Source organism: Tamandua tetradactyla, chromosome 21 (assembly GCF_023851605.1).
Source record: "Tamandua tetradactyla isolate mTamTet1 chromosome 21, mTamTet1.pri, whole genome shotgun sequence".
NCBI lineage: Eukaryota > Metazoa > Chordata > Mammalia > Pilosa > Myrmecophagidae > Tamandua > Tamandua tetradactyla.
This window is the reverse complement of record NC_135347.1, coordinates 15945336-15970704: the sequence shown is the minus strand read 5'-3', so window position 1 is coordinate 15970704 and position 25369 is coordinate 15945336. Positions and strand designations below refer to the sequence as shown.

Below are 25369 nucleotides of genomic sequence, written 5' to 3'. Positions count from 1 at the left end.
TGTTCTTTTCATGCTTTCTAGTCATTTTTCTCACTTTGCTTAATTTTTGATAGTTTCTATTGCTATGTTTCATTTTTGGTATCATTACCATTTTCATTTTTGGTATCTAATCTGCTACTTATTTCAATATCTTCAAAGATTATATTTTCATCTCTAGCCATTCCTTTTGAGTCTTTTAAAAATATCTTCTATTTTCCCTCTCATCATGCTCATATTTTCAGATACATTCTTTAACATAATGAACATACTTATAATAGCTGTTTTAACATTCTTGTCTTCTGGTTCTATCATTTTTGAGTCTGTACCTATTGATTAAATTTTTTCCAGGTTATGGGTCATATTTTCCTGTTTCTTTGCATTCCTCAAAATTTTGTTTGGCTGCTAGATTTTTGTTTAGTTCTTTTAAATAGTATTAGTCTTTGTTCTGGTCTACAGTTTTGGAGACAGTTTATTCCTTCCAGGGTTTGCTTTTAAGCAGTTTTAGGGTTGATCCAGAAAAGTCTTTAATTGGGGGCAAATTTATTCCCAGTATCAAAGCATGCCCCTTCTGTGGCCCAGTGTTCTATGTATTATAAGATCTCTTCATTTTGGCTGGGAATAGCATGAAAAATTCAAAGCCAGGTGTGAGGTCTGGGAATTGTTTGGTCTGTTGCTTTCCTTGGGCCTTTTATCTGGCCTCAAGGAGTTTTTTTTCACCTTGTACAGGTCAGTAGTCAGCCAGAAACTTGTAGAACCCCTCTGTAGTTCTCTGGAGCTCTCTTTCTGTGTAACTCCCTTCTATATAGTATGCAGCCATGCATATTCTAGCTGCTTTGACTCTAAACTCGAATCTTTGTCTCCTGAACTCTTTGAGATCATTGGATTTTGTGTTTGCTTTCTCAACACTGTCACTTGGAAAGTGTCTCCATGTAGTAAGCTGGAGCAATTTTTGTTTTATGTTTTCAGGTTATGAAACATTATTAAAATCTTTCCTGAAACTATATTTGGAGTATAAATTCAGATTGGTAATCTAGGATCCTTTCTTGGTAAGGTTTTTTTTGGGGGGGGACGGGCATGGGCAGGCTCTGGAAATCAAACCCAGGTCTCCAGCATGGCAGGTGAGAATTCTGCCACTGAGCCACCATTGCACCACCCTGGTAAGGGTTTCTGAATACTTAGAAACGAGTACTTAGCTTTGGCTCTTGAACCTTATTTTGATTGAGCCTTGTATAACTTTTCAGGCATAATGGAGCTACTGGCATTTGTTGAGTATTTGGTAAAATATTTTGGTTTATATATTTATAAAGATGTTATATAATGGAGCCTATTGATTTTGAAAGGTCAAATTACCTTTCAAGAATTTATGCATTCTTTTATAGGGCTCAAAATCTCCTTCACCAAGACCAAACATGCCTATTCGATACTTCATAATGAAGAGTAGCAATTTGAGAAACCTTGAGATTTCTCAACAGAAAGGTATCTGGTCTACAACCCCTAGTAATGAGCGGAAGCTAAATCGAGCCTTTTGGGAAAGTAGCATGGTTTACTTGGTATTTTCTGTTCAAGGATCTGGACATTTCCAGGTGAGCCATTTGAGACAGTAAAATGCAGTTGTTCTAGCTGCAGATTAGATCATAGAAATAAAAACCTGGCTTTTTATTGCATCAGAAAGCAAGAATGTGTTTTGCTTGACTGAAAATGAGGACTATATTTCACCTTCTTTCTGGGGAATGATAGAACTGTCATCCCTTTGTTCTTACCTTGTCTTACTAAAGCCTCTCCAGATAAACAGTTTCTGAAGACAAATTTAGATGTACTAATTCTCAGGTAGATTAAGAAATAGTGAGAAACATTGACCATTTGGTTAAAGTGTTTATTAAATAGGTTAAGGAAGTTAATATTCAGAATAAAAATAAATGCTTCTTAATTCATCTTGCCTTAATATATATTCAATTTATTATTTTATATTATTACTATAATTTTAAGAAATAAAAGCTTAGAAGTTAGATTGTATCCATTTATCATAGAATTTATGTGGATGTAGAGCTGTTACTACATTATTTAGAAAATAAGCTGTCAATATTTGAAATTGTTAGAAGGCATATTGGTCTTTCCTCTAAAATTTGCAAATATCATTAGCTGGATCTTTTTATAAAAATACATTTAGTAAGCAGCTTATTTTTTTGTTTTATTAGGTATCTATTATTTTTATATTAGTTTCATCTTAAAACAAAGAACTCTGAGCATTGTCAGATACATTGACTTTAGACAGTTTAATATCTTCCTCACCTCCACCTTTTTCCCTATTTTACCAACAGGGATTTTCTAAGATGTCTTCTGAGATAGGAAGGGAGAAGAGCCAGGACTGGGGCTCAGCTGGACTAGGAGGAGTATTTAAGGTAGAGTGGATACGAAAAGAAAGTCTTCCATTTCAATTTGCACACCATTTACTCAATCCTTGGAATGACAACAAGAAAGTCCAAATAAGCAGAGATGGGCAGGTATACATTTTAACTTTTTTTCTTCCACTTAATTTTATTTTTGTTTTGTTTTGCTATTATTTAGTGATTTGAGGAGCAGATTGTATAATTCTTATGCACGTGGGGAACAGTGATTTAGATTTGTAAAAGCGATAGTAAAAACTTTCTTGCAAATGTGTCTGACAGAACTCATTGCTTTTTTAAAAAAACATTTTGTAAATTTGGTTTCTCACTGTCATTGTATGTATAAAGTCTTTGATATGACACTTCATGGAGGTGCTTGTTGTCTTACTGGACTAAACCTATGATCAAAACTGAGCTCAATTCTGAAATAATTTGACTAGAGTCTCAAGATTAAAAGAATAATTAAATTCTTTATATCTTTAACTATGTGTAAAGTAATAGCAACCTTTTTATGCTGTAATGGCTTATTTTAATTTTGCTATGTTTTGTTTTGCCTTTATGATGCTACTGACATGCATTTTAAGCTAGTTAAGGTGATAGGAATTAACATATTGACAAAATGCTGTGCTAACTGCTATTATATTTATTTAACTTCATCCTTTTGCATAAAATGAGTTGTTAGTCCAATTTTATATTGGAGAAAATAGTCTCCCAGAGAATGGTCTTGCTTAAGGTCACATAGCTAATTATTGATTTGAACCATTATGCCTTAACTTCAAATCACCATGTAAAAAATTTCCTGTTTCTTTTTAAGTGTCTATCAGAGGTCTCATGCAATAAGAGAATTTTAAATTGTATTCAATTGAACAAGAATATTTCATTTTTATCCTATAGTAATGATTTTAAAATATTTCATTTAAGTAATTCCTAAGATAAGAATATGTAGTCATCTAAGATAGTTACTTGGAAAGAAAAACAAACACCTAATATGTGAGATTTCACAGTTAACCCTTGGAAGTCCAAGCTGAGTACTTTAACCAAATCTGCACTAAAAACAAATCCATTGTTTTCAGATAGAAAAGTTTCTAGAAGGATTCCATGGAAATCTTATACCGTTTTATTACAAATAGTTGAGTTATTTGTAGGGTAGCATTACAGTCTTAAATCTGGGTTGTCAGTGCCATAAACTTAACCCATAGAATTAGAACAATGAAAATCATATGGTTTTTAGCATGTTCAAGTAGAAAAATGAAATTGAAAGTGATTTACTGAATTTCTATTAGTATAGGTTTGGGTGATTGGAAAATTGCATTTTAATCTAATTCCTCTCATGTTTATTTTAACATTTGATGTATCTAGGAACTAGAACCTCAGGTTGGTGAACAGTTGCTCCAGTTATGGGAACGCCTTCCATTGGGAGAAAAAACCACAGCTGATTGACACTCAGGTTATAAGCATATTTGACTTTCTGAGTACTGTGTCAGTATTTCTGATCACTGAGATTTCAGATTATTCATCTTTTCTTTTTAACCTTTCTAGGACTCGCAGCTGCTGAAGAACATCATGCCTCTTTATAACCAATGAATACACTGACTTCTAAAAACTGAGATGGAATTGTGTACTGTGAGTGTTAGAGCATTACTTCAGAACCATCATCTTAATATGAAAGAGAAAAGGATCATTTTAATTTTTACAGTGACCATAGGGAATGATCACATAGTGTTTATTAATTGTATATGAAATCTAGTTTATATAATTTATAATTGAATGAAATCTAGTAGTTTCATTATTTGACAGAACAGCAGTTACTTTAAACACATTTAATTGGAAGTGAAACATTTGTTTAAAACACTGATTTATAACCCTTATTGATGAGTTTTTAATGCAAAGTATACTGTTTTCTTGTAAGAAGGACCTGAATTACATCACCACATCTGAGCCCTATTTTGGAAGAGTCAACTCTTAAGAGTTATTTAATAAACAAAACCAAATTCTGAAATTGTTATTTTTCAAGGTAGCATATGGTGATTAAGGGCTATTTTTTCTGCCATTTTTAATCCAAGATACAATAAGGATAAAAAGAAGAATGTTTTGTTTTTTTCAGTGATTATGAAATATAGTAAAATCTGAAGAAAGGCAGAGTTCCTCCCTCCATTTGTTCATATCAGATTAAGTGCTCAGTTTTATTCCAGGTTCTTCCTCATTAACCTAATGTGTACCATACTCCTTCCTTCTTCCTATCGTACAACCTTCACACAGGTTGAGCACAGTATTTGAGCTTTTTATTTGAGCACAATAATTGTGACCTCTTCGTTTCAGCTAGTGAAAATGGATTTAGACAAGTTAAAAATGTAAACAAGTTTAAAAAATTGATCAACATTTAGCAGTGGTAGCTTGGTTGCTGTAGGTAAAGCTTGCAAGCAGCATGATTCTAAATGCTGCCTTCTGCTTTTTTTCCAGTACTTTTTTTTCTACGTATGATTTCTGTATTTTGCATTTATGATTTTATAAATGGGGGATTATTTTTTGTAAACCTGTGCTAGTGCCACTTCTCAGTTTTCTTTGCTTTTTCAGAAGTATTTGGTTTGATCTCTTTACCACCATTATCTTATAAAGAATAAATTTTCCTTAAAGACATTTTTGAAGAGCATCACAGTAGAGGTATAAGGAAAATAAAATAAATGTCTTGGTTACTGAACTCTAAATAGAATATGTTTGATAGCACTTCTTATGATGCATTTTGGTCATTAGTTAAAAGTAAATAAACATGAATCCCCTTTAAAAATAAAAACAAAACTCAGAGTCCTCTGCTTCTATATTTGAGAGCAAAGAAATGAAAAATTATGGGTCAGCATAAAATCTTAGAACCCTACTTTTACTGGGAAAGCATTATACTTGGTGCATTAGTTTACAGTATTAGCTGTGATTTTTGCCTGTATTTGTAGTTATTGGGTTTTTTGTTTTATACTTTGAGACATACCTGTATATGAGCCTATGTGAATTATGTTCCACTATGTATTACAGCTCTTTTCCTTTTAGAGCAACCTGTGTTTTCTTACCAATGTATATTTTTAGTTTAGGTATATATTTAGCAGTTCATGGTGTTCTAAATTTGGAAGTAAGGATTTAAGAAAGAAACAACTTGTTTTAATTCCTCTCTGTTTTCTGATATCTAGCCCTGTATATAAATGATGAATTTGTTGATATTTAAAATGTATACAATTTGAATGTAACAAAAGTGCTGTTTTTGGAAGAGATGAAACTTAAAATATACTTATTAAATGAAATTCTATTAAATATTTAGACCTTGTTGTTTTTGATACTATATTATAGGATTGTGGTAACAATGATTTTGATGCATGAGATACCATACCATTGTATTTCAAACACCCTGAAGAATACTGAATTGATATGATAGGTGGTGGTTTCATATCAGTTCCTCCCCACCAAAATTGCCTTATTACATGAGAAAGATGACAAAAATCTGATGATATATGTTTAATATAAAATCTTTGAGATATTTAAAAAAAAGCAGAAATAGAAAATTTAAACTATTATGATATATTTTCTATATTATGAAGAGTACATTGTGCTTAATAAATGTTGTTTTTTCAAGTGTATATTTATCAATTTCTTGCCTAAACACCCAGGAGAATATATAATATCTTGGTAGTAGCTAACCTTGCTTTATCTGAAGAATTCAGTTCTATCCTGTCAGCTAGTTCATTTTTAATTTATTTTAGCTATCTAGCCATCCCTTCTGAAAACATGGAGCACCTACTATTTTGTAAACAGTGCTAAAGTGTTTTTTGTAGAAAGCAGTGGTACCTTAAGTACTTGAATTCCACCAGCTATCCATCCCCCAGAGAAATTTGGCATTTATTTCCACTAATTCACTGGGAACAGTTCATTGTCTTTTATTTACAATAAATATTTATTAAGTATCATTTACAATGATACTTTTCTGAGATATGTCAAGTACAGTTTTTGCTGTCCAGGAGAAGCTTATAGACCTATGGGTAAAAATTTATTTAGCATAGTATAAATGCAATAAAGTTAATGTAGACCAAGTGCTAAGGCATTTAAAAGGAAGACAATCATTGATAACTTCATGGTAGAGTTGTATTTGAGGGTGCATTTACAAGTGGATAAAATATATAAAAGGAACGCTACATAAACAGCAAAGAGCTTGGAAGGAACAAGACATATCTGGAATACAACAGGTCCATTTTAGTTACATGGCAAGTTTTTGTATAAGAGTTTTACAATACAGAATACACTGTTCATAAGAAAAGCTAAGGAATGATAATTGAATACAATGGATCTTGAATTTTAGTATGCATTTGGGATACTTGTTAAAAATACTTTCTTGGCCTAAACACAGGATCTGATCAATAGGTCAATAAGAAGCAAGGATCTGCATATTTAGCAGACATATCAGATACTGTTGATTCAAGTAGCCCATAGATCACACTTAAATGGACTGATAGATTCAAAGAATATAGCATTGGTTATGTGTTTTAAAGTTCACATGACAAAAAAATAAAAATAAAGTTCACATGACATTCATATGAAATATTCACATTTTGCATAGTTATCTTAGGGCATTAAATCAATAGAGGTGTTGGAATGCTGAAAGTAGAGGCAATTTAATGACATAATTCACTTATTGTTACAAGAGGTATCAAGATAAAGCTCTGGACTTAGAGTTATAATACTTGCATAGAAGGCCAAGCTCCAACATAAGATTTGAAAACAGCAAATTGCTTACCTTTCTGAACCTCTAATTTCCATGTCTGAAAAGTGGAAATAGCATCTTCCCTATCTGTATTTGACAGGATTGTTGGGAGGATCAAATGAAAGAGTGCTTAGAAAACTATGAACATACACAAATAAAAGTACTTAGTATTTTTTGCCTATTAGTGGTCCAGCACACAGTAGGCATTCACATATAGTAAGCTCCTAAAATTTATTCATTCATTCAATAACCAAGTGTTCAATATGTACTGTATCTCAGCCATGATTCTAGGCAGCAGTCGCCAAATTCCTGCCCTCATGGAGCTTATATTATAGTGAAGAATGTCCTGAGATTATCTTGAATCCCCTTACAATATGCAGGAAGTATACTATTGTACAGTTTTGAGAGGACTGCAAGTCCCATTGGAATAAGGATGTGAAGTTGAGGCCCAAACTGGTATGTTTGGTAATCATCAACAAAGATGAGATTTAGAAATACAATTTTGGGGGTTAAAGAATATTGTTCACACCTCTTTTTCTTTACTAAGTTCAAAGCCAGTTGAGAAATAGGATTAAGTAGAAAGAGACCAAAATGCTGGTTTTATTGCTAATAAAGTTGAAGTAGAGATCATGGCTCAGACCCTTGGCCACAGAGACTTTCTAATACAAAATATCCCTCTTCCATTGACCTGAATCCTATGGCCAAAGGCCTCATCTGCAGGAACAGGTCATACACTTAATTGTAGAGAAGAGAACTTTTATGTTTTGAGGGTAGGCCACTCCGAAAAGAGAGACTCCAGGAAGAGTGATGTTAAGCATACTTGGTCCTTCAGAAGTCAGCAATTGAGTATGTCATTCCTCCTGGAGGGAAGGAAACAAGTGTTCTTTCCTTACTGCAACAGCAGGTGTTCCCAAGCAGGAACTCTGCATTGAGAGAGATTGTATTTCTTAGGAGAGAAAAGACAAAGTGCAAGAATTGTTGGTGACACAGAAAGAAAACCAAAATAACCAGCCCCAAAGGCTGTTTAATGGGGTTGATCCACTTTGTCATGCTGTAGCACTGGATTTGGGAAGATGTTCCAACTGAGAAGACAGATTTGTAGATTTTAGTTATGTTGGATATTGGGCAGTGGAGGGTCTTCTGATGACACTGTGCTAAGGCTGCCTATTAAGGAATATTTTAAAAGTCTATTTAATGAGTGTTCAAAGAAGTACATCTGTTCCTTCAGAGATGGCTGGAAGAAAGAATTTCTGAGAAAGGCAAGAACATACTGGGTATTTTATTTTGGGTGAAGAGACTGAATGTGCTCAGCTAACCCTTTCTGGATTTTCCATCTGTGTATTTTTTCTTTAAGCAACTAACACTTTCTTTGGCAGAAATGCATATTCTACATTAAAATGAAGTTAGAAGAAAAATGCTTTATATACTAATAATCTCAATTTACAACTTTTTTGAATAAAATAATAAAATCAAGGCTTTGAGTATATTATAATAATGGGATAGGCTCTTGCAGATACATTTCTTCTCTCTCTATATATATCTATATAAACACGTATATACATATAAAATTAAGTGAAGATAAAACTTTTACATGGACATTGAAATGCAGCAATGTTTAATAAATATTTTCAAATCTTGAGATATCATTTAGATAGTCAGGAATGGTTAATAGGTTGTGCTGAACAGTCTAAGTGATGTAATTTACATGGCAATGCAAGACATCCCCTGGAAAGTCTTCCCTCAGAATCAGCTAGTAAAAGGACAATTCACACTTGCTTGGGCTCTCTGGAGTATGATAGAGACTGGAGAAGGACTCCAAAAATGCTGAATCAAAGATAAAGAAAAATAAAATCAGGAGATTTGCATTCCAGGCTCTCCAATTCAGTACTGCCTTCCCCCATTTGCTCCCACACAGCCTGAGGCATGAGGGAATCACATGAATCAGCATGGCCCAAGTCACTCCATCCGTGGGTGCAGACTGTAGAGCCACTCACAGAAGCAAGTAAGAACCAAATACATAACCATGCATAAGGACCAGGTATACACAGACCAAGGGTAGAGCAGAAGTGGCTGAGGTGTGCCACATAAAAAAGCGCCCCCGGGGTAAAAAAAAAAAAAAAAAAGACCACAACAACACTGTTGACAAGAGGTGTACAGAATCAATCCAGTCTGTGATTGCTGGGCCACCTAAATGCAGTCCTTTCACGATTAGCCCCATTTCACTTCTTGAGGTGGGATACCTTAAGGGGGAAGAAGTCAGAGACAGAAAAGCCTCGTGGAAATAAAGGGTGATGGTGGTGGTGGAGGGCCGTACTGCCATACTGCAGTAAGACAGGATGGATCCCAGAACTGAAAAGTGCAATGAAAAGGGAATACTGAGAGGGGGAAAATGTAAACAAAGCATTAGAGCAAAGGAGAAAATTCTGCACAAAAGCAGAAGCTGTTAAGATTCCTAGAGAAGGAACAGAAGAAAGGAAGCTTTATCCTGGAGGTGAAACATTTGCACGCAAAAATGGCAATCATAAAAATGGTATCAAATTTCTAGAGCAAGAATCACACATAGAAAAGTTGAGGAAATCTGAACAGTTAAACATAGACTACTATAATGGTCCAGAATAAATTGGAATAAGCATCAAAGAAGAGCCTTAGCACAAAGCTAATCAACAATAAAACTCTAGGCAAGACTATCAGAGTTAACACATCAAAATAATCATATGCCCAGACATCAGCAAAAATTACAAGCAGTACTAAAGAGAGGAAGATATGACTCAAGTCAAGAGAAGAAATTAAAACTTCAGAGGAGATGGGATTTGGAACAGCTAATCAAACAAGTTCAAACTAATCTTCTAAATCAATTTAAAGAGATGAAGGAAAAAATGGATAATAATAAACTAATGGTGGTTACAGAGCTAGAGGACATGAAAACGATCTGCTGGGTTGGTCTAAGGCCAAGTCTTGAAAAGCCAAGACCACATCCCACCCCCAGCTGAGACCAAACATAACAAATTATGAGGATGAAAGACACACTAAATGGAGATAGAAAATACACTATAAGGATACAACAGCAGATTTGAATAGACAGAAGAAATAAATAGCAAACTAGAAGAGGCCAATCAGAACCACAGAATCAGAAGAGCAGATAGAGAAAAGAAAAAAATTGAGCAGTGTCTCAGGGATTTGAGTGACAACATGAAACATACAAACATATATCATGACTGTCCCAGAATGAAAAGAGAAGAGAAAAAGGGACAAAAATAATATTTGAGGAAATAATGGCCCCAAATTTCTCAACTCTTTGACATAAACATGACCAAAAAGCAAAACATATTCCAAACAGGATAAAGCCTAATAGACTTACTCCAAGACACATGCTAAACAGAGTGTCACATGTGCAAGATAAGGAGAGACTTCTGAAAGCAACAAGAGAAGAGTGATTTGTCACAAACAAGGGATCCTCAATAAGATAAGTGCCCATTTCTCATCAGAACCACAGAGGTGAGAAGGCAGTGGTATGGTATATTTAAGGTACTGAAAGAGGAAAACTGCCGGGCAACAACTTTTAAAATCCAGCAAAACTGTCCTTCAAAAATAAGGACAGTGGCTTAGTGGCAGAATTCTCACTTGTCATGTCAGAGACCTGGGTTCGATTCCCAGAGTCTGCCCATGCCAAAAAATAAAAATTAAAAAAAAGAGAGAATTTAAAATATTCACAGATAAACAAGCTGAGAGAGTTCATTCTTTACATACAAGGGATCCTCGGAATAATTCTGATTTCTCATCAAAGAGGGCAGTAATTTGATATATTTAAAGAAGTGAAAGAGAAAAACTGTCAGGCCAAAATTCATTATCTGGAAAAACTGCTTTAAAAATGGAGAGGGCAGATGATGGTAGTGCAGTGGCAGAGTACTTGCCTGCCATGCTGGAGACCAAGTTCAATTGCTGGTGTCTGCCCATGCAAAAACAAAAACAAACAAACAAAAATGGAGAGTAAAATACTCACAGATAAACAGAAACAGAGTTCATCAACAAAAGAACTGTCCTACAAGAATTACTTTCAGGTTGAAAGGAAAAGACAGGAGACAGTGGCTTGAAATAGTATGAAGTGAAGATCTTTAGTAAAGGTAACTAAAAATATAAATGCAAAACTCAGTAAGTAGTACTATATCCTTAATATATAACTCTACTCTTTAATTCCTATAAAAGTCAGAATACTATTGAACATGAAAAAGTCATATTTTCTGATAAGGACATACAAAATATAAAGAGGGAATATGGGACAAAAACAGTATAGAGAGGGGAATGAAGAGATGAGAGCAGAGAACGTGTTTACTATCAAAGCTCAGTTAGTATCTTTTCAAATATGAGGTCAAGATGTAGGTGTAATACAAACCCCATGGTTACCACAAAGAAAGAATTTTTAAAATATACAGAAATAGAAATGAGAAAGGGATCAGACAGATACATCACAAAAGACCAACTATATAAAAAAGGCTGTAATAAAGGAAAACGGAGACAAAAAATATGACATATAAAAACTAAAAGACAAAATGGCTACTATAAGTACAGCCTTTACAGTAACTACACTTAATGGACTAAACTCTCCAATCAAAAGACAGAATTGGAAGAATGTATTAAAAAGCATGGTTCAAGGGATTGGCTTCTGTGGAAGATGGCAAAGTAGGGAGATGCAGGACACATTCTTCATACAAAAACAACTAGTGGACAGGCAGAAACTGAATAATGGTTCTGGGGCTCTGGAGACCAGGACAACAATGTGAATCATCTAGGAAAGAGTGGGACAGAGAGATTGAAAAGCTATAGCAAAAACTGTAAGTGAATTGCTCCTGTGGCAGTGGCTGATGTGCATACCTCACCCTCGAGTCTTGCCTTGGATACAGTCAGTGGCTGGCTGCCACAGGAAGGGGTATGAAGATCTTCCTCTCTCAGAATGCAGCAGTGGAGATAAAGTGGAGTACTGAGCATGGTTTGAGATTGGCTAGTTTGGAACAGTTGGGTTCTGGCTATGATCATGGTTCTAGCCTGCCTGGAATAGGCATCCCTGCAGTAATTGTATCAGTATCACCCAGTGAAGGCTGAAAAAAAATACACTCTTCTTAGGACTGCATAGGGAGGTTTGTCAAAGAGTACCATCTCCTTGGCAGGTTAGGGAAGTGCAGCTTAGAGGAGGCAAAGAGAAACTCATTAAACAAGTTCAGAAAGAGAGGGTCTTTCCTGACCTTCTCTCCAGGGCCCTTTGAAACTGGTCTGTGCTCTGGTCCTGCTTTAAGCAGTTAAATACGGGCAATTCTAATGATCAAGAATAAGTTGAAACAAGTGTCAAATAAAAAACTTTAATCAAAGCCAATCAATAAAATCCTAGACAAGACAGAGAAACTCACCATCAGAGTAAATTCATCAAGATAATCTGATGCCCAGATATCAGTGAAAAAGAAATCTCAAACAATACTAAGAAACAGGAAGATATGGCCTAGTCAAAGGTAAAAATCAAAAGGTAAGGGGAGGGGCAGGCCACGGTGGCTCAGCAGGCAGAGTTCTCGCCTGCCATGACAGAGACCCAGGTTCAATTCCCGGTGCCTGCCCATGCAAAAACAAACAACAAAAGTAAGAGGAGACAAAATTTGGAACAACTAAGCAAAGATGTTCAAACAAATATCCTAAATCAATTCAAGGATATAAGGAAAATATGGCTAAAGAGATAAAAAGCATATTAAGAAGACACTGGGTGAGCACAGAGAAGATTTTGAAAGCAAGCAAAGAATAACAGAATTTGTGGGAATAAAAGGCACATTAGATGAGAATAAATTTACGCTAGAGGCATACAGCAGCAGTTTTGAACAAGCAGAAGAAAGGATCTACAGATTAGAAAGCAGATCATCTGAAATTTTACATACAGAAGAAAAGAAGGAACAATAGAAAAAAAATTTGGCAATCTCAGGAAGTTGAATGACAGCACAAAGTGGACAAACATACATATCATGGGTATCCCATAGGAAAAGAGTAGGGAAAAGGTGCAAAAAGAATATTTGAGGAAATAATGGCTGAAAAATGTCTAACTCTTAGGAAAGACTTGAATATATATATCCAAAAAGCACAATGTACCCCAAGCAATAAATCTTAAAAGACCTACTCCAAGACACATACCAATAAGCTTGTCAAATGCCGAAGATAGAGAAATCTGTAGCAGCAAGAGAAAGCTAGTCTTCATATGAAAGAACACTGAAGAAGACTAAGTGGCAATTTCTCCTCAGAAACCTAGAGGCAGGAAGGCAGTGGTATGATATATTTAAGATACTGAAAGAGAAAAACTTCCAGCCAAGAATTCTTTATTTGTCAAAACTAACTTTCAAACATGAGGGAGGGTGCATGGGTAGTTTAGTGGTTAGAATGCCTGCCTTTCATGCAGGAGACCTGGGTTTGATTCCTGGATCATGCACACACACCACCACCACCCCCATCCCAAAATGAAGGAGATCTTTGACTATTGGTACTGTGGAGGGGGTTCCCTTCATATCAGTCTTTTAATACTTTCATCCCTTTAGATCTTCAATTTTTTCTAATATCTTCCACCCGAATAGTCTTTTAAGCCTTCCTTGGCCACTCTCACAGCCTAGGTGTTTGAATTTTTTTTTTCTCCTGCTCAACAACGCGAGTGTAGATCTAGCTTCTCCCCAAAGCCTGCCTTGCCCCAAAACGCAATTCTAGCAAGTCTTCACCAATGTCTGAGATTTATGAGGTGGAAGAGAATTATACACCCTTGCAAATGTCATCTGCTGAGGTGCGCCAGTCAGAGACAATGTCTTCTCCTCCTTGCTCTGTGGATCTGCTTATTCAGGACAGCCTTGACTCTTTCACCAGTTCCAAAGTCAAACTACCTGCCTCTGAGGAGAAGAGCCCAGGGAAGAAGGAAGATGAAGTCCAGGGCAAGAAACAGAAGATCAGAACTGTGTCCTCTCAGACTCAGCTGTGTATACTCTATGATAGATTTCAAAGACAGAAGTACCTCAGCCTCCAGTAGATGCAAGAACTTTCCAACATTCTAGATCTCAGCTACAAACAGGTTAAGACCTGGTTCCAGAACCAGAGAATGAAATGCAAAAGGTGGCAGAAAAACACCAACTGGTCAAAGAATTTCAACAGTGTGGTCCAAAAGGGCTCAGCACCTACAGAATACCTGAGATTCTACTCTTCCTATCCCCAGGGGTGCTTGGTGAACACTTCTGGTAACTTTCCTATGTAGCGCAACCAGACCCGGAACAACGCAACTTGGAGCAGTCATTCCTGGAACAGCCAATCTTGGAGTAACCATTCCTGGAACAGCAAGACATGGTATGCCCAAGCCTGGGAAAATAACCAAGCCTGGAACAAGCAGTTCAAGAAGAGTTTTTAGGAATCCCTGTAGCCCCAGATCCAATTCCAGCAAAATTCTCCTCCAGTGATTTGGAGGCCACTTTGGGAAGTGCTGGGGAAAGCCACAATGCATTACAGCAAACTGTTAAATATTTCAATACCCCACACAGCATGGATTTGTTCCCAAGTTACTCATAAATGCCCAGCCTGAAGATATATGAAGATAAGAGTGAATATGGCTATATGATACAAATTCAATCTGGGCACAGGATGCATTACATCCTTCCTTCCAGAATTGACTTGAGAGCTGTGTATCTGACTTTATTCTGGTTTTCATTGGGTAATTGGGGGATGTGTTTAGGTGTTATGACAGTAATCAGAAGCTTCAAAAACTCAATAACGGTCTTGATTACCTTAGCTGTTCTGGACATCAAAGATGAGTTGTTTGACTACAGAGAACTAAAATATAATAGTTTGGATGTCTTTAGGATCTAGCCTCAAGAATAGGAAGTAAAAATGTAAAGATGTGTGCTGGAGTACTCATTTTATGGGATTTGGGAGGGTTCACTGAATTGTTCAGATGGAAGAGTTAAACCATCATGACCCTACTTCATTGATTCCCTCCTCTTCCTCTAATTTGTTCATTACTATATTTGTAGAGAGATATTTTGTTTTTGCATCATGGTAATTTAGTAGTTTGGCTAGTTGACATACATTTTACAGGTAAATAAAATATATCCTTTTTTTAAAATGAGATAGTTTAAAATATTCACAGATAAAAAGAAACTGAGAGAGTTCCTCAAGAAAAGGCAAATGTTAAGGGGATTCTGCAGGCTGAAAGGAAAAAACAGGAGCGATTGCAGTAGTGTGAAGAAATGCAGATTATCAGTAAGGGTAACTCAAGGAATAAAAAGAGATGCAATAAAGGTAAGCATTTAAAATTCAAAGGATAAATTGGTTGAAGTAAGTACTGCTTTTACAGTAGTAACAATAAATGTTAATGGATTAAACTCCAAGTCAAAAGACACAGATTGGCAGATTGGATAAAGAAAGAAAAAAGATCTACCTGTGTGCTATCTATAAGAGACTTACCTTAGACCCAAATACACCTAAGACCATTAGATAGAAATAGGTTGTCAGTGAACGGTTGGAAAAAGTGAAAGGTTCCACACAAACCATAATCAAAAAGAGCTGGGGCAGCTAGGCTAATAATGAACAAAATAGACTTTAAATGCAAACTGTTATAAAAGACAGTTAAGGACACTGTATATTAATAAAAGGGGAAATTCATCATGAAAATAACAATTATAAATATTTATACACCTACAAAGGTGCTCCAAATTACATGAGGTAAACACTAGGAAAACTAAGAGGAGAAATAGATATCTTTACAATGATAATTGGAGACTTCAATACACCACTCTCATCAATCGATAAAACATCCAGACAGAGGATCAATAAGGAAAGAGAGAGTTGACTAAAATGACAAGTGAACCAGACCTAACAGACACATACAGACCAATGCACCCTAAAATAGAAGGGTACACATTCTTCTCAAGGGCTCATGGTTTATTCTCCAGTAAAGACCATATATTGGATCACAAAACAGGTCTCAATACATTTTAAAAGATCAAAATTATACAAAGCTCTTTATCTGCTCATAGAGGAATGAAATCAATAATAGGTGGAGAACTGGAAAATTCACAGATATATGGAGACTAAACAACATACTCCCAAACAAATACTGGGTCAGAGAAGAAAACTGTAAGAGAAATTAATAGATATCTTGAGACAAATGAAAATGAGAACACAACATACCAAAACTTATGCGATGCCGTAAAGACAATGCTGAGGGGAAGATTCATAGCACTAACTGCCTACATTAAAAAAGAAAACGGGAACCCATGGTCTAGGTTAACGGAAAAAAAAAAGAAGAAAGAGCTAAAATCAAAGAAATAACTACATACCCGGTAAAACTAGAAAATGAAAAGCAAATTAATCCCAAAGCAAGTAGAAGGAAAGATATAACATTGATCAGAAAAGAAATACATGTAATTGAGAACAAAAACAAAACAGAACAATAAATCAACAAAACCAACAATTTTTTTTAGAGAATCAATAAAGTTGACAAACCCTTAGCTAGAGTGACAGAAAAAAAGAGAGATTATATAAATAAATAAAATTAGAAATAAGAGGGGAGGCATTACTAGTGATCCACAGAAATAAAAGAGATCATAAGAGGATACTATGAACAACTGTCTGCCAATAAATTAGACAACTTAGATGAAATGTACAATTTCCTAGAAACACATGAAGAGCCTACACTGCCTCTAGAAGAAACAGAAGACCCCAACAAACTAATCACAAGTAAAGAGATTGAATCAATTATCAAAAACCTTCCAACAATGAAAAGCCCAGGGCAAGACGGCTTCACAGGGGAAATTTACCAATCATTCCAAGGAGAATTAACACAAATTTTCCTCAAACTCTTCCATAAAACTGAAGAAGAGAGAACACAACCTAACATATCCTATGAAGCCAACATCACTTTAACAGCAATGCCAGAAAAAGATACCATAAGAAAAGAAAGTTACTAATAAATCTCTCTATTGAATATACACGCAAAAATTCTCAACGAAGTACTTGCAAATCAAATCCAACAATACATTAAAAGAATCATGCACCGTGATCAAATTGGTTTTATCCCAGGTATGCTGGAGTAGTTCAAGACAAGCAAACCAATTAATGTAATACACGATATTAACAAATCGAAGAGGAAAAAACACATAAGCATCTCAATTGATGCAGAGAAGGCATCTGATGAAATCCAGCATCCTTTCTTGATAAGAACAGTTCAAAAGGTAGGAATAAAAAGAAGCTTCCTCCACAAGATAAAGGGCATATATGAAAAATCCACAACTAACTTCCTACTGAATCGTAAGAGACTGAAAGCTTTCCCTCTATAAAATTGGGAACAAAACTCAGATGCCCACTGTCATCACTATTATTCAACATTGCATTGGAAGTTCTTGTTAGAGTACTTAGGCAAGAAAAATACAAGGCATCCAAATCAGGAAGGAAGACGTAAAACTTTCACTATTTGTAGATGACATAACCCTATATTTAAAAGTATTGAAAAATTTACAAAAAAAGTGTAGCTAATAAATGAGCTCAGCAGGATACAAGGTAAACAGGCAAAAATCAGTAATGTTTCTATACACTGGTGAGTTACTCAGGATTCTCTAAAAAAACAGAACCAACAGGAGAGATCTATAAAAATGAGATTTATAAAGGTGTCTCATGCAACTGCAGGAATGGAAGAGTCCAAAATCCATAGGGCAGGGTGAATTTCACAGGAGGCTCACTGGCTGAAGAAGTAGTGAAGCAATCTCTTTTCTCCCTTAAAAGCCTTCAACTGATTGGGTTATCTCACTGTGGGAGTGTGCCTTAGTTGATCACAGGTATAATCAGCCGCAGATGCAATCAACTGACTGATGATTTAATATACCAGTTTTCCGGTTTATCAACTAGCCATAAAATATCCTTGCAGCAATGGTCAGATCAGTGCTTGCCTAACCAGACAACTGGGCATAATCACTTAGCCAAGTTGACACCAGAATTTAACCATTACAACTGGTAAGGGTGATATGAGGAGGAAATCAAGAAAAAGTTTCAATTTACAATAACAACTAAAAGAATCAAATATCTAGGAATAAATTTAGCCAAGGATGTAAAGGACCTGTACACAGAAAACTACAAAACATTGCTAAAAGATATCAAAGAACACCTAAGTAAACAGAAAAATATTCTGTGTTCATGGATTGCAAGACTCAATATCTTTATGATGTCAGTTCTATCAGAACTGATTTACTGATTCAGTGCAATCCCAATCAAAATTCCAACAGCCTACTTTGCAGAAATGGAAAAACCAATGATTAAATTTATTTGGAAAGGTAAGGGGACCCCAAAAACCAGAAGCCTACTGGAAAAGAAGAATGAAGTGGTAGGACTTATACTTTCTGACTCTAAGCCATATTATAAAGTTACGTTGCCAAAACAGAAGGACACTGGCATAAAGATAGACATAGTGATCAATGGAATAGAATTAATAGTTCAAAAATAGACTCATATCTATAGTCAATTGAGTTTTGACAAGGCTGCCAAGTCCACTCAACTAGGTCAGAACAGTTTCCTCAAGATATGGTGCTGGGAGAACTGGATACCACATGCAGAAAAATGGAGGAGGACCCATATCTCACACCACATATAAAAATTAACTCAAAATGGATCAAAGACCCAACTATAAGAACCAGGAGGATAAAACTCCCAGTAGAAAAGGTGGGCAAACATCTTCAATTTCTTGTGTTAGACAATTGTTTCTTAAACTTTATATCCGAAGCACAAGCTACAAAAGAAAAAAGAGCTAAATAGGACTTCATCAAAATAAAAGCTTTTGTACATCCAAGGACTTTATCATGAATTAAAATATCTTACAAAATGTGAGAAAATATTTGGAAACCACCTATCCAACAAGAGTTTAGCGTACAAGTATATAAAGAAATCCTACAACTCAACAGTAAAAAGAAAAACAACTCAATTTAAAAATGGGCAAAAGCCTCACATCAACCTTTTTTCAAAGACAGAATACAAATAGCTATAGAGCACATGAAAAGATATTCAACATCATTAACTATAAGAGAAATGCAAATCAACACCAAATGAGATACCATTTCACACACACTAAACTGGCTACTATCTTAAAAATGGAAAATTACAAGTGTTGGTCAGGTTGTGGAGAAATATGCACACTCATACATTGCTGGTAGGAACTTAAAAAACTACTGTGGAAGGCAGTTTGGCAGTTTCAGAAAGCTAAGTATAGAATTAACATATGACCCAGCAATCCCACTACTAGGTATATACCCAAAAGAATTGAAAGAAGGGACTCAAACAGACATTTGCACATAGATGTTCATAGCAGCATTATTCACAATTGCCCAAATATGGAAGCAACTCTATTGTCCATCAACTGATGAATGAATGAAAAATGCCATATATACATACAATGGAATATTCAGCCATTTAAAGGAATAAAGCCCTGATGCATGTGACAACGTAGATGAACTCGTGAGGACTTCAGGTGGAATGAAATAAGCCAGCCACAAAAGGACAAATACTGTATGATCTCACTGATATGAAATGATCTGAGTAAGCAAATTCAGAGTCAGAATCTAGAATGCAGATTACCTGGAGTTGGGAATAGGGAATTAATGCTTAATTTGTACATAATTTCTATTTGGGTTTATTGTAAAGTTGTTTTAAATGATGGTAGTGGTAGCACAGCATCATGTATGTCATTGTCAGCACAGTATTATATATGTGAATGTGGTTAAAAAGGGAAAACTTTAGGTCATATGTATGTTACTGGAATAAATATTAAAGGAACTATTTTTATACTGCTACTTTAAATGTATTTGATACAGTTAAATAAATTCAGAAAGTTCTCATTTAGCCAATTGAAAAAAAACAAATGAGTTGTATTAATCCAAATGAGAGATTGAGCCTAGAGTAACTAAATATATACATACCTGCCTGAGCATATGTGTTGTACATTCAAACACAATGAAAAAGGAAGATGGCAATTAGTGGTGGGAATGGGCCTTGGGAATATATGTCGATAGTAACAGAAAAGAGAGCATGCCATATATTCTAGCCCATCAAGGTCATTCAGTATTATTGCGGAGCCTGCAACAGGCTATCAAAACCAACCATAGTCAGCTGGCAATTATTAACCCTAGGCGACGCCAGGCGTGTAGGCCAGCGGGGAAGTCCCTCCCTCATGCGCAGTATAAAGGTAAAAACTCAGTAACAACACATGTGCGACTAGCCCCAACTATGGTTATTTCTAACTTGCCTTGTGATTGGTCCATGATGCCTTAACGGATCGTTTCCGCATCTTGCTATGTATAAAACCTGCAACTGGTTGTACCTTCTTTGTCCCGACTTGAAACGGCTTGCAGAGTTGTGTCCTGCTGCGCAGCACAATACAACGGTTCGAGCCCGACCTTTTGTCTCCTATCCTGTCTCGGAAGCCCCTGGGCTGAGGGCTGTGCCCCAGTGCCAGGGTGGCAACATTATAAAGAGGTGTCTAATTTAGTATACCTTAAGAATTTTCTGGAGTTATCTGTGCAGAATCTTTTGGTTAGCATATGAAACATTCTTTATGCTTTAATTAACTTTCAGTCACAAGAACCCATCATTCACTCATAGAAATATAGATATTTAGGATATGAAAGTTTCTTCTCTTAGAGATTATATGTGAATGGATTAATTCAAAAAACATTTTTTTATTTAATCAATATAATCAATATAATGTGTTTGTGAGCTGGATTATTTTAAACTAGGCCTTTATTGACTGCACAGCTTAATCTACTTTGGTAAACAGTGAAAACCCCACAAAATGGTGCACAGATTGCTGTTCTCAGCAGTTTCTCAAGACAGCATTTCCTTACTTTCTATCATCCTGAAAGATGTTTAATCACAAAATAATTACCATGTGATTAAATCATGAGGTGAACAGAGAGAGAGACTTAAAAAAAGATAGGGTCTAAAGACTATATGCCAAAGCTAAATGTGAATAAATGGGGGAGATGGGAAGGGATATGTGATTCTTTGTGTAAGAAGTGGAAATTTTCGTATAGATTGTGGTGATGAAGGCATGGCTATATGATTACACCTGGAACCATTGATTTTTTAACTTAGGTTGGATTGTATGGTGTGTGAATAAAACTGTTTCAAAATGAACAGAGAAATGCAAGTGCTGGAGAAAATGTGCAAGTGCTGGAGAGAGATTTACTATTCACCTTTGGTAGGAAAGTAGAGTGGTGCAGCCCTTCTCCAGGGCAGTGTGATGGCTCCACAGGAGGCTAGTTATGGGGTTGCTGTATGATCCTGCAACTCTGTAGTTAGGTATATACTTGGAGGAACTGATAACAGGGATGTGAATGGACATTTGTAAACTGCGTTTACTGTGGCAATGTTTGCATTTGCAATAGATGGAGGTGGCCTAAGGATACAGTGACTGGGGAACAGAAGGATTCAGGAAATGTGGTATATACATGCAATGGAATATTAAATGGCTGCAAGAAGGAATGAAGTTGTGAGGCATACAGTTAGGTAAATGAACCTTAGGGACAGAATGTGGAATGAAGTAAGCCAAAAGTGAAAAGACAAATATTATATTGCCTCACTAATATGGGCTAACTATGAGAATTGGGTTCTATCAGAGGAGGGCCTATTGTAAAAGTTCCTAGATTGTAAACTCTTACAGCAATCGCATCTGTTCTGGAATGATGATTGTTATTTTTAAATTCTGAAGTGCTGAGCTCTTTGTGTATAAGCTGGCAATTCCTTGGAAGTTTGGTTATCTGTGACACCTGAGACTCAGAGCTAGAGTTCTGCAGCTATGAAAGTCAGCATTATCCTTCCAGTAACTGTTAAAAATACTGAAAAAATGATCAGACTTCAATTAGAGATATGAATAAAGCTGGTCTGGTTAAGACTAAAGTAAAGCAGAGTAAAGGGTAAAGGATGATATTGACTGTATATTAAAGCTTCAACTTCTGTGTGAGACAAAAGGAAGAGGTGTTTATTTGGAGCAAAATTTATACTTTTGGTAGCACGATATCTAATTTAACTTGTATGGTCAGTTTATTCAAACAGCATAATTACATGGAACCTTGAATAGGGAGTGAATCTGGGCAGAAGATAAAGTCTTTGCAGAATCCCCTTGAGGGACTGGGGGAAAGGTTGAAAAACTGAACTTCTGCACCTGGAGAAGACCTGATATTCTCACAAGCATGGGAACTGCCAAATTGATGAGCCAGGTCCTTGATCTTGGGGATTTCCCTTATGAAATTCATTCCTGGAAAGGAAACACTAAGCCTACTTATGATTATGCCTAAAAGTCACCCCCAAAGAACCTATTTTGTTGGTCAGATGTGGCTCTTTCTCTAAGACTACTCTGCAGGTGAACTCATTGTCTACCCCCCTATGTGGTGCATGACTCCCGGAGATGAGCCTGGCCCTTTTATTGTGGAATTGAGAAAGACTTTTTGACCAAAAGGGGGAAGAGAAATGAGGCAAAATAAAGTTTTAGTGGCTGAGAGATTTCAAATTGAGTTGAGAGGTCATTCTGGAGGTTATTCTTATGCAGTATATAGATATCCCTTTTCAGTTTTTGTTGTAGTGGAGTTGCTAGAGGGAAATACCTGAAACTAACAAACTGTAACTCAACAGCCTTAATTCTTGAAGGTGATTGTATAACTATATAGCTTTTAAGATGTGATCATGGATTGTGAAAACCTTGTGACTTACACTCCCTTTATCCAGTGCGTGGACAGATGAGTACGAGAATAAAGTAAAATAAATAAGTAAATAAATAACAGGAGAGTAAGGAGGGATGTGATACTTTAGGTGTTCTTTTTTTACTTTTCTTTTTCTTTTTATCCTCAATTTAAATATTCTTTGAGTAATGAAAATGTTCAAAATTGATTCCAGTGATGAACACACAGCTATATGATAAAGCTGTGTACCATTGATTGTACACTTTGGATGATTATATGGCATGTGAATACATAATATATATGAATAAAACTTCATTAAAAAGATAAGTTCTTCATCTTCCCCCTTCCTACCTCCTCATTCCCTAAAACATGGTCAACTTGCTGTTTGAATGATAGTGTATGTTACTTAAATTTTCCCCATGTCTCTTGCAAACAGGTAATGGATTTAAAGATTTGGGTTAATTTAATTCTTGTTTATTCTCAAATAAAAGTAAAGAAGAAGTGGTCAAGCATACTTGCCAAAAACTATATAATTTTCGCCTGATTGAATATAACCCCTCACAAATGCTGTGTATTAAATATAAGGCTATTCAGGAAAGGCAGATGAATGGGATTACTGGAATATAGGAAGCTTCTAGCTCCAGGCTATTCTTCTTTCCTTGATCTTGGTACCTAAAGATTCTTTATAAGAGATTGTTCCCTGGCTTCTAATATTTGAAGCATTGTACTTTGGTCTATTGAAAAGCAAAATACATGTATTTATTAGCTGTTGGGGATTGATTCATGTCCCCCTTCCCCCAGAAAATGCATGGGGACCCCAGTGCCTGTGTCTGTTGGTGTGAATCCATTCATAAATAGGACTTAATGTGTTGTTGGATTCGAGTGCTAATATTTTGTTGAGAATTTTTTCAACTATGTTCATTAGGAAGATTGGTTTGCAGTTTTTCTTTTTTTATAGCATCTTTACCAAGTTTTGGTATTAAAATGATACTAGCCTCATAAAATGAGTTAGGTAGGGTTCCTTTTTTCTCAAATTTTTAAAAAAGTTTGAGCAGGATTGGTGTTAGTTCTTTTTGGAATGTTTGATAAAATTCCCCAGTGAAGCCATCTAGCCCTGGGCTTTTCTTTGTAAGAAGATTTTTGATGACTGATTGAATCTCTTCACTTGTGATTGGTTTGTTGAGATCTTCTATTTCTTCCTGAGTCAGTGTAGTTTGTTTGTGTGTTTCCAGGAATTTGTCCATTCCATCTAAGTTGTCTAGTTTGTTGGTATATAGTTGTTCACAGTATCCTTTTATGATTTCTTTTATTTCTTCTGGGTCTATGGCAATGCACCCCTTCTCATTTCTGATTTTATTTGCATCCTCTCTCTTTTTTTCTTTGTCAGTCTTGCTAGTGGCCCATTGCTTTTATTGATTTTCTCAAAGAACCAACTTTTGGTTTTATTTATTCTTTCTATTGTTCTTTTGTTCTCCCATTCATTTAGCTCTGCTTTAATCTTTGTTATTTCTCTTTTTCTGTTTGCTTTTGGGTTTATTTTTTTGCTGTTCTTCCCTATGTTCCTCCAGGTGAGCAGTTAAGTCATCAATTTTTGCTCTTTCTCATTTTTTTACTGTAGGCATTTAGGGCAATAAATTTCGCTCTTAGCACAGCTTTTGCTACATCCAATATATTCTGATAAGTTATATTCTCATTTTCATTAATCTTCAGATAGCTGCTGATTTCTCTGGCAATTTCTTCTTTAACACAGTGATTGTTTAAGAGTGTGTTATTTAATCTCTATATATTTGTGAATGTTCTCATTCTTTATTGAGATCTAGCTTCACTCCATTGTGATCAGAGAAAGTGCTTTGAATAATTTCAATGTTTTTAAACATCTGTCTCTCTTCAGTTTTGCCAATGTCCATCTCATGTACTTTGGAGCTCCTTGATTGGGAGCTTAAGCATTTGCGATTGTTATACCTTCTTGGTGAATTGTCTCTTTAATTAATATATAGTTTCCTTCATTGTCTCTTATAATGTCTTTACATTTAAAGTCTATTTTGTCCAATATTAGTAAAGCTACTCCTGCTTTCTTTTGGTTACAATTTGTGTGGAAAATTTTTTTCCATCCTTTCACTTTCAGTCTATTTGTACCTTTGTGTCTAAAATGAGTCTATTGTAAGTAGCATATAGCTGGATTATATTTCTTAATCTGTTCTGCCAATCTGTATCTTTTAATTGGTAAGTTTAGTCCATTAACATTCAAAGTTATTACTGCAAAGGTGTTTCTTTTTTATTTATTTATTTATTTATTTATTTATTAAAAAAAATTAACTAACACAACATTTAGAAATCATTCCATTCTACATATGCAATCAGTAATTCTTAATATCATCACATAGATGTATGATCATCATTTCTTAGTACATATGCATTGGTTTAGAAAAAGAAATAGCAAGACAACAGAAAAAGAAATAAAATGATAATATAGAGAAAAAATAAAAATAAAAATAAAAAATACAAAAATATTTAAGAAAAAAAACTATAGCTCAGATGCAGCTTCATTCACTGTT

At 35.4% G+C, this 25369-nt stretch overlaps 1 protein-coding gene and 1 pseudogene across 6 annotated transcripts in view; both read left to right on the top strand.

The window, feature by feature from the left end:
- YTHDC2 (YTH N6-methyladenosine RNA binding protein C2) overlaps window positions 1-5974 on the top strand; it is a 156391-nt gene extending 150417 nt beyond the window's left edge. For 4 of the 6 annotated variants that reach the window (XM_077138927.1, XM_077138926.1, XM_077138929.1 and 1 more), the window contains 4 exons: window positions 1359-1562; window positions 2298-2480; window positions 3723-3810; window positions 3903-5973. In XM_077138927.1, coding sequence (XP_076995042.1) covers window positions 1359-1562; window positions 2298-2480; window positions 3723-3803 — 468 coding nt within the window. In that variant the 3' untranslated portion in view covers window positions 3804-3810; window positions 3903-5973. Of the gene's footprint in view, window positions 1-1358; window positions 1563-2297; window positions 2481-3722; window positions 3811-3902 lie in introns of all 6 variants that reach the window. The other 2 variants (XM_077138925.1, XM_077138930.1) reach the window with 1 other exon arrangement.
- Window positions 5975-9047: 3073 nt separating this feature from the next.
- On the top strand, window positions 9048-14874 carry LOC143665159 (homeobox protein NANOG-like; annotated as a pseudogene).
- The last annotated feature ends 10495 nt before the right edge of the window (window positions 14875-25369 follow it).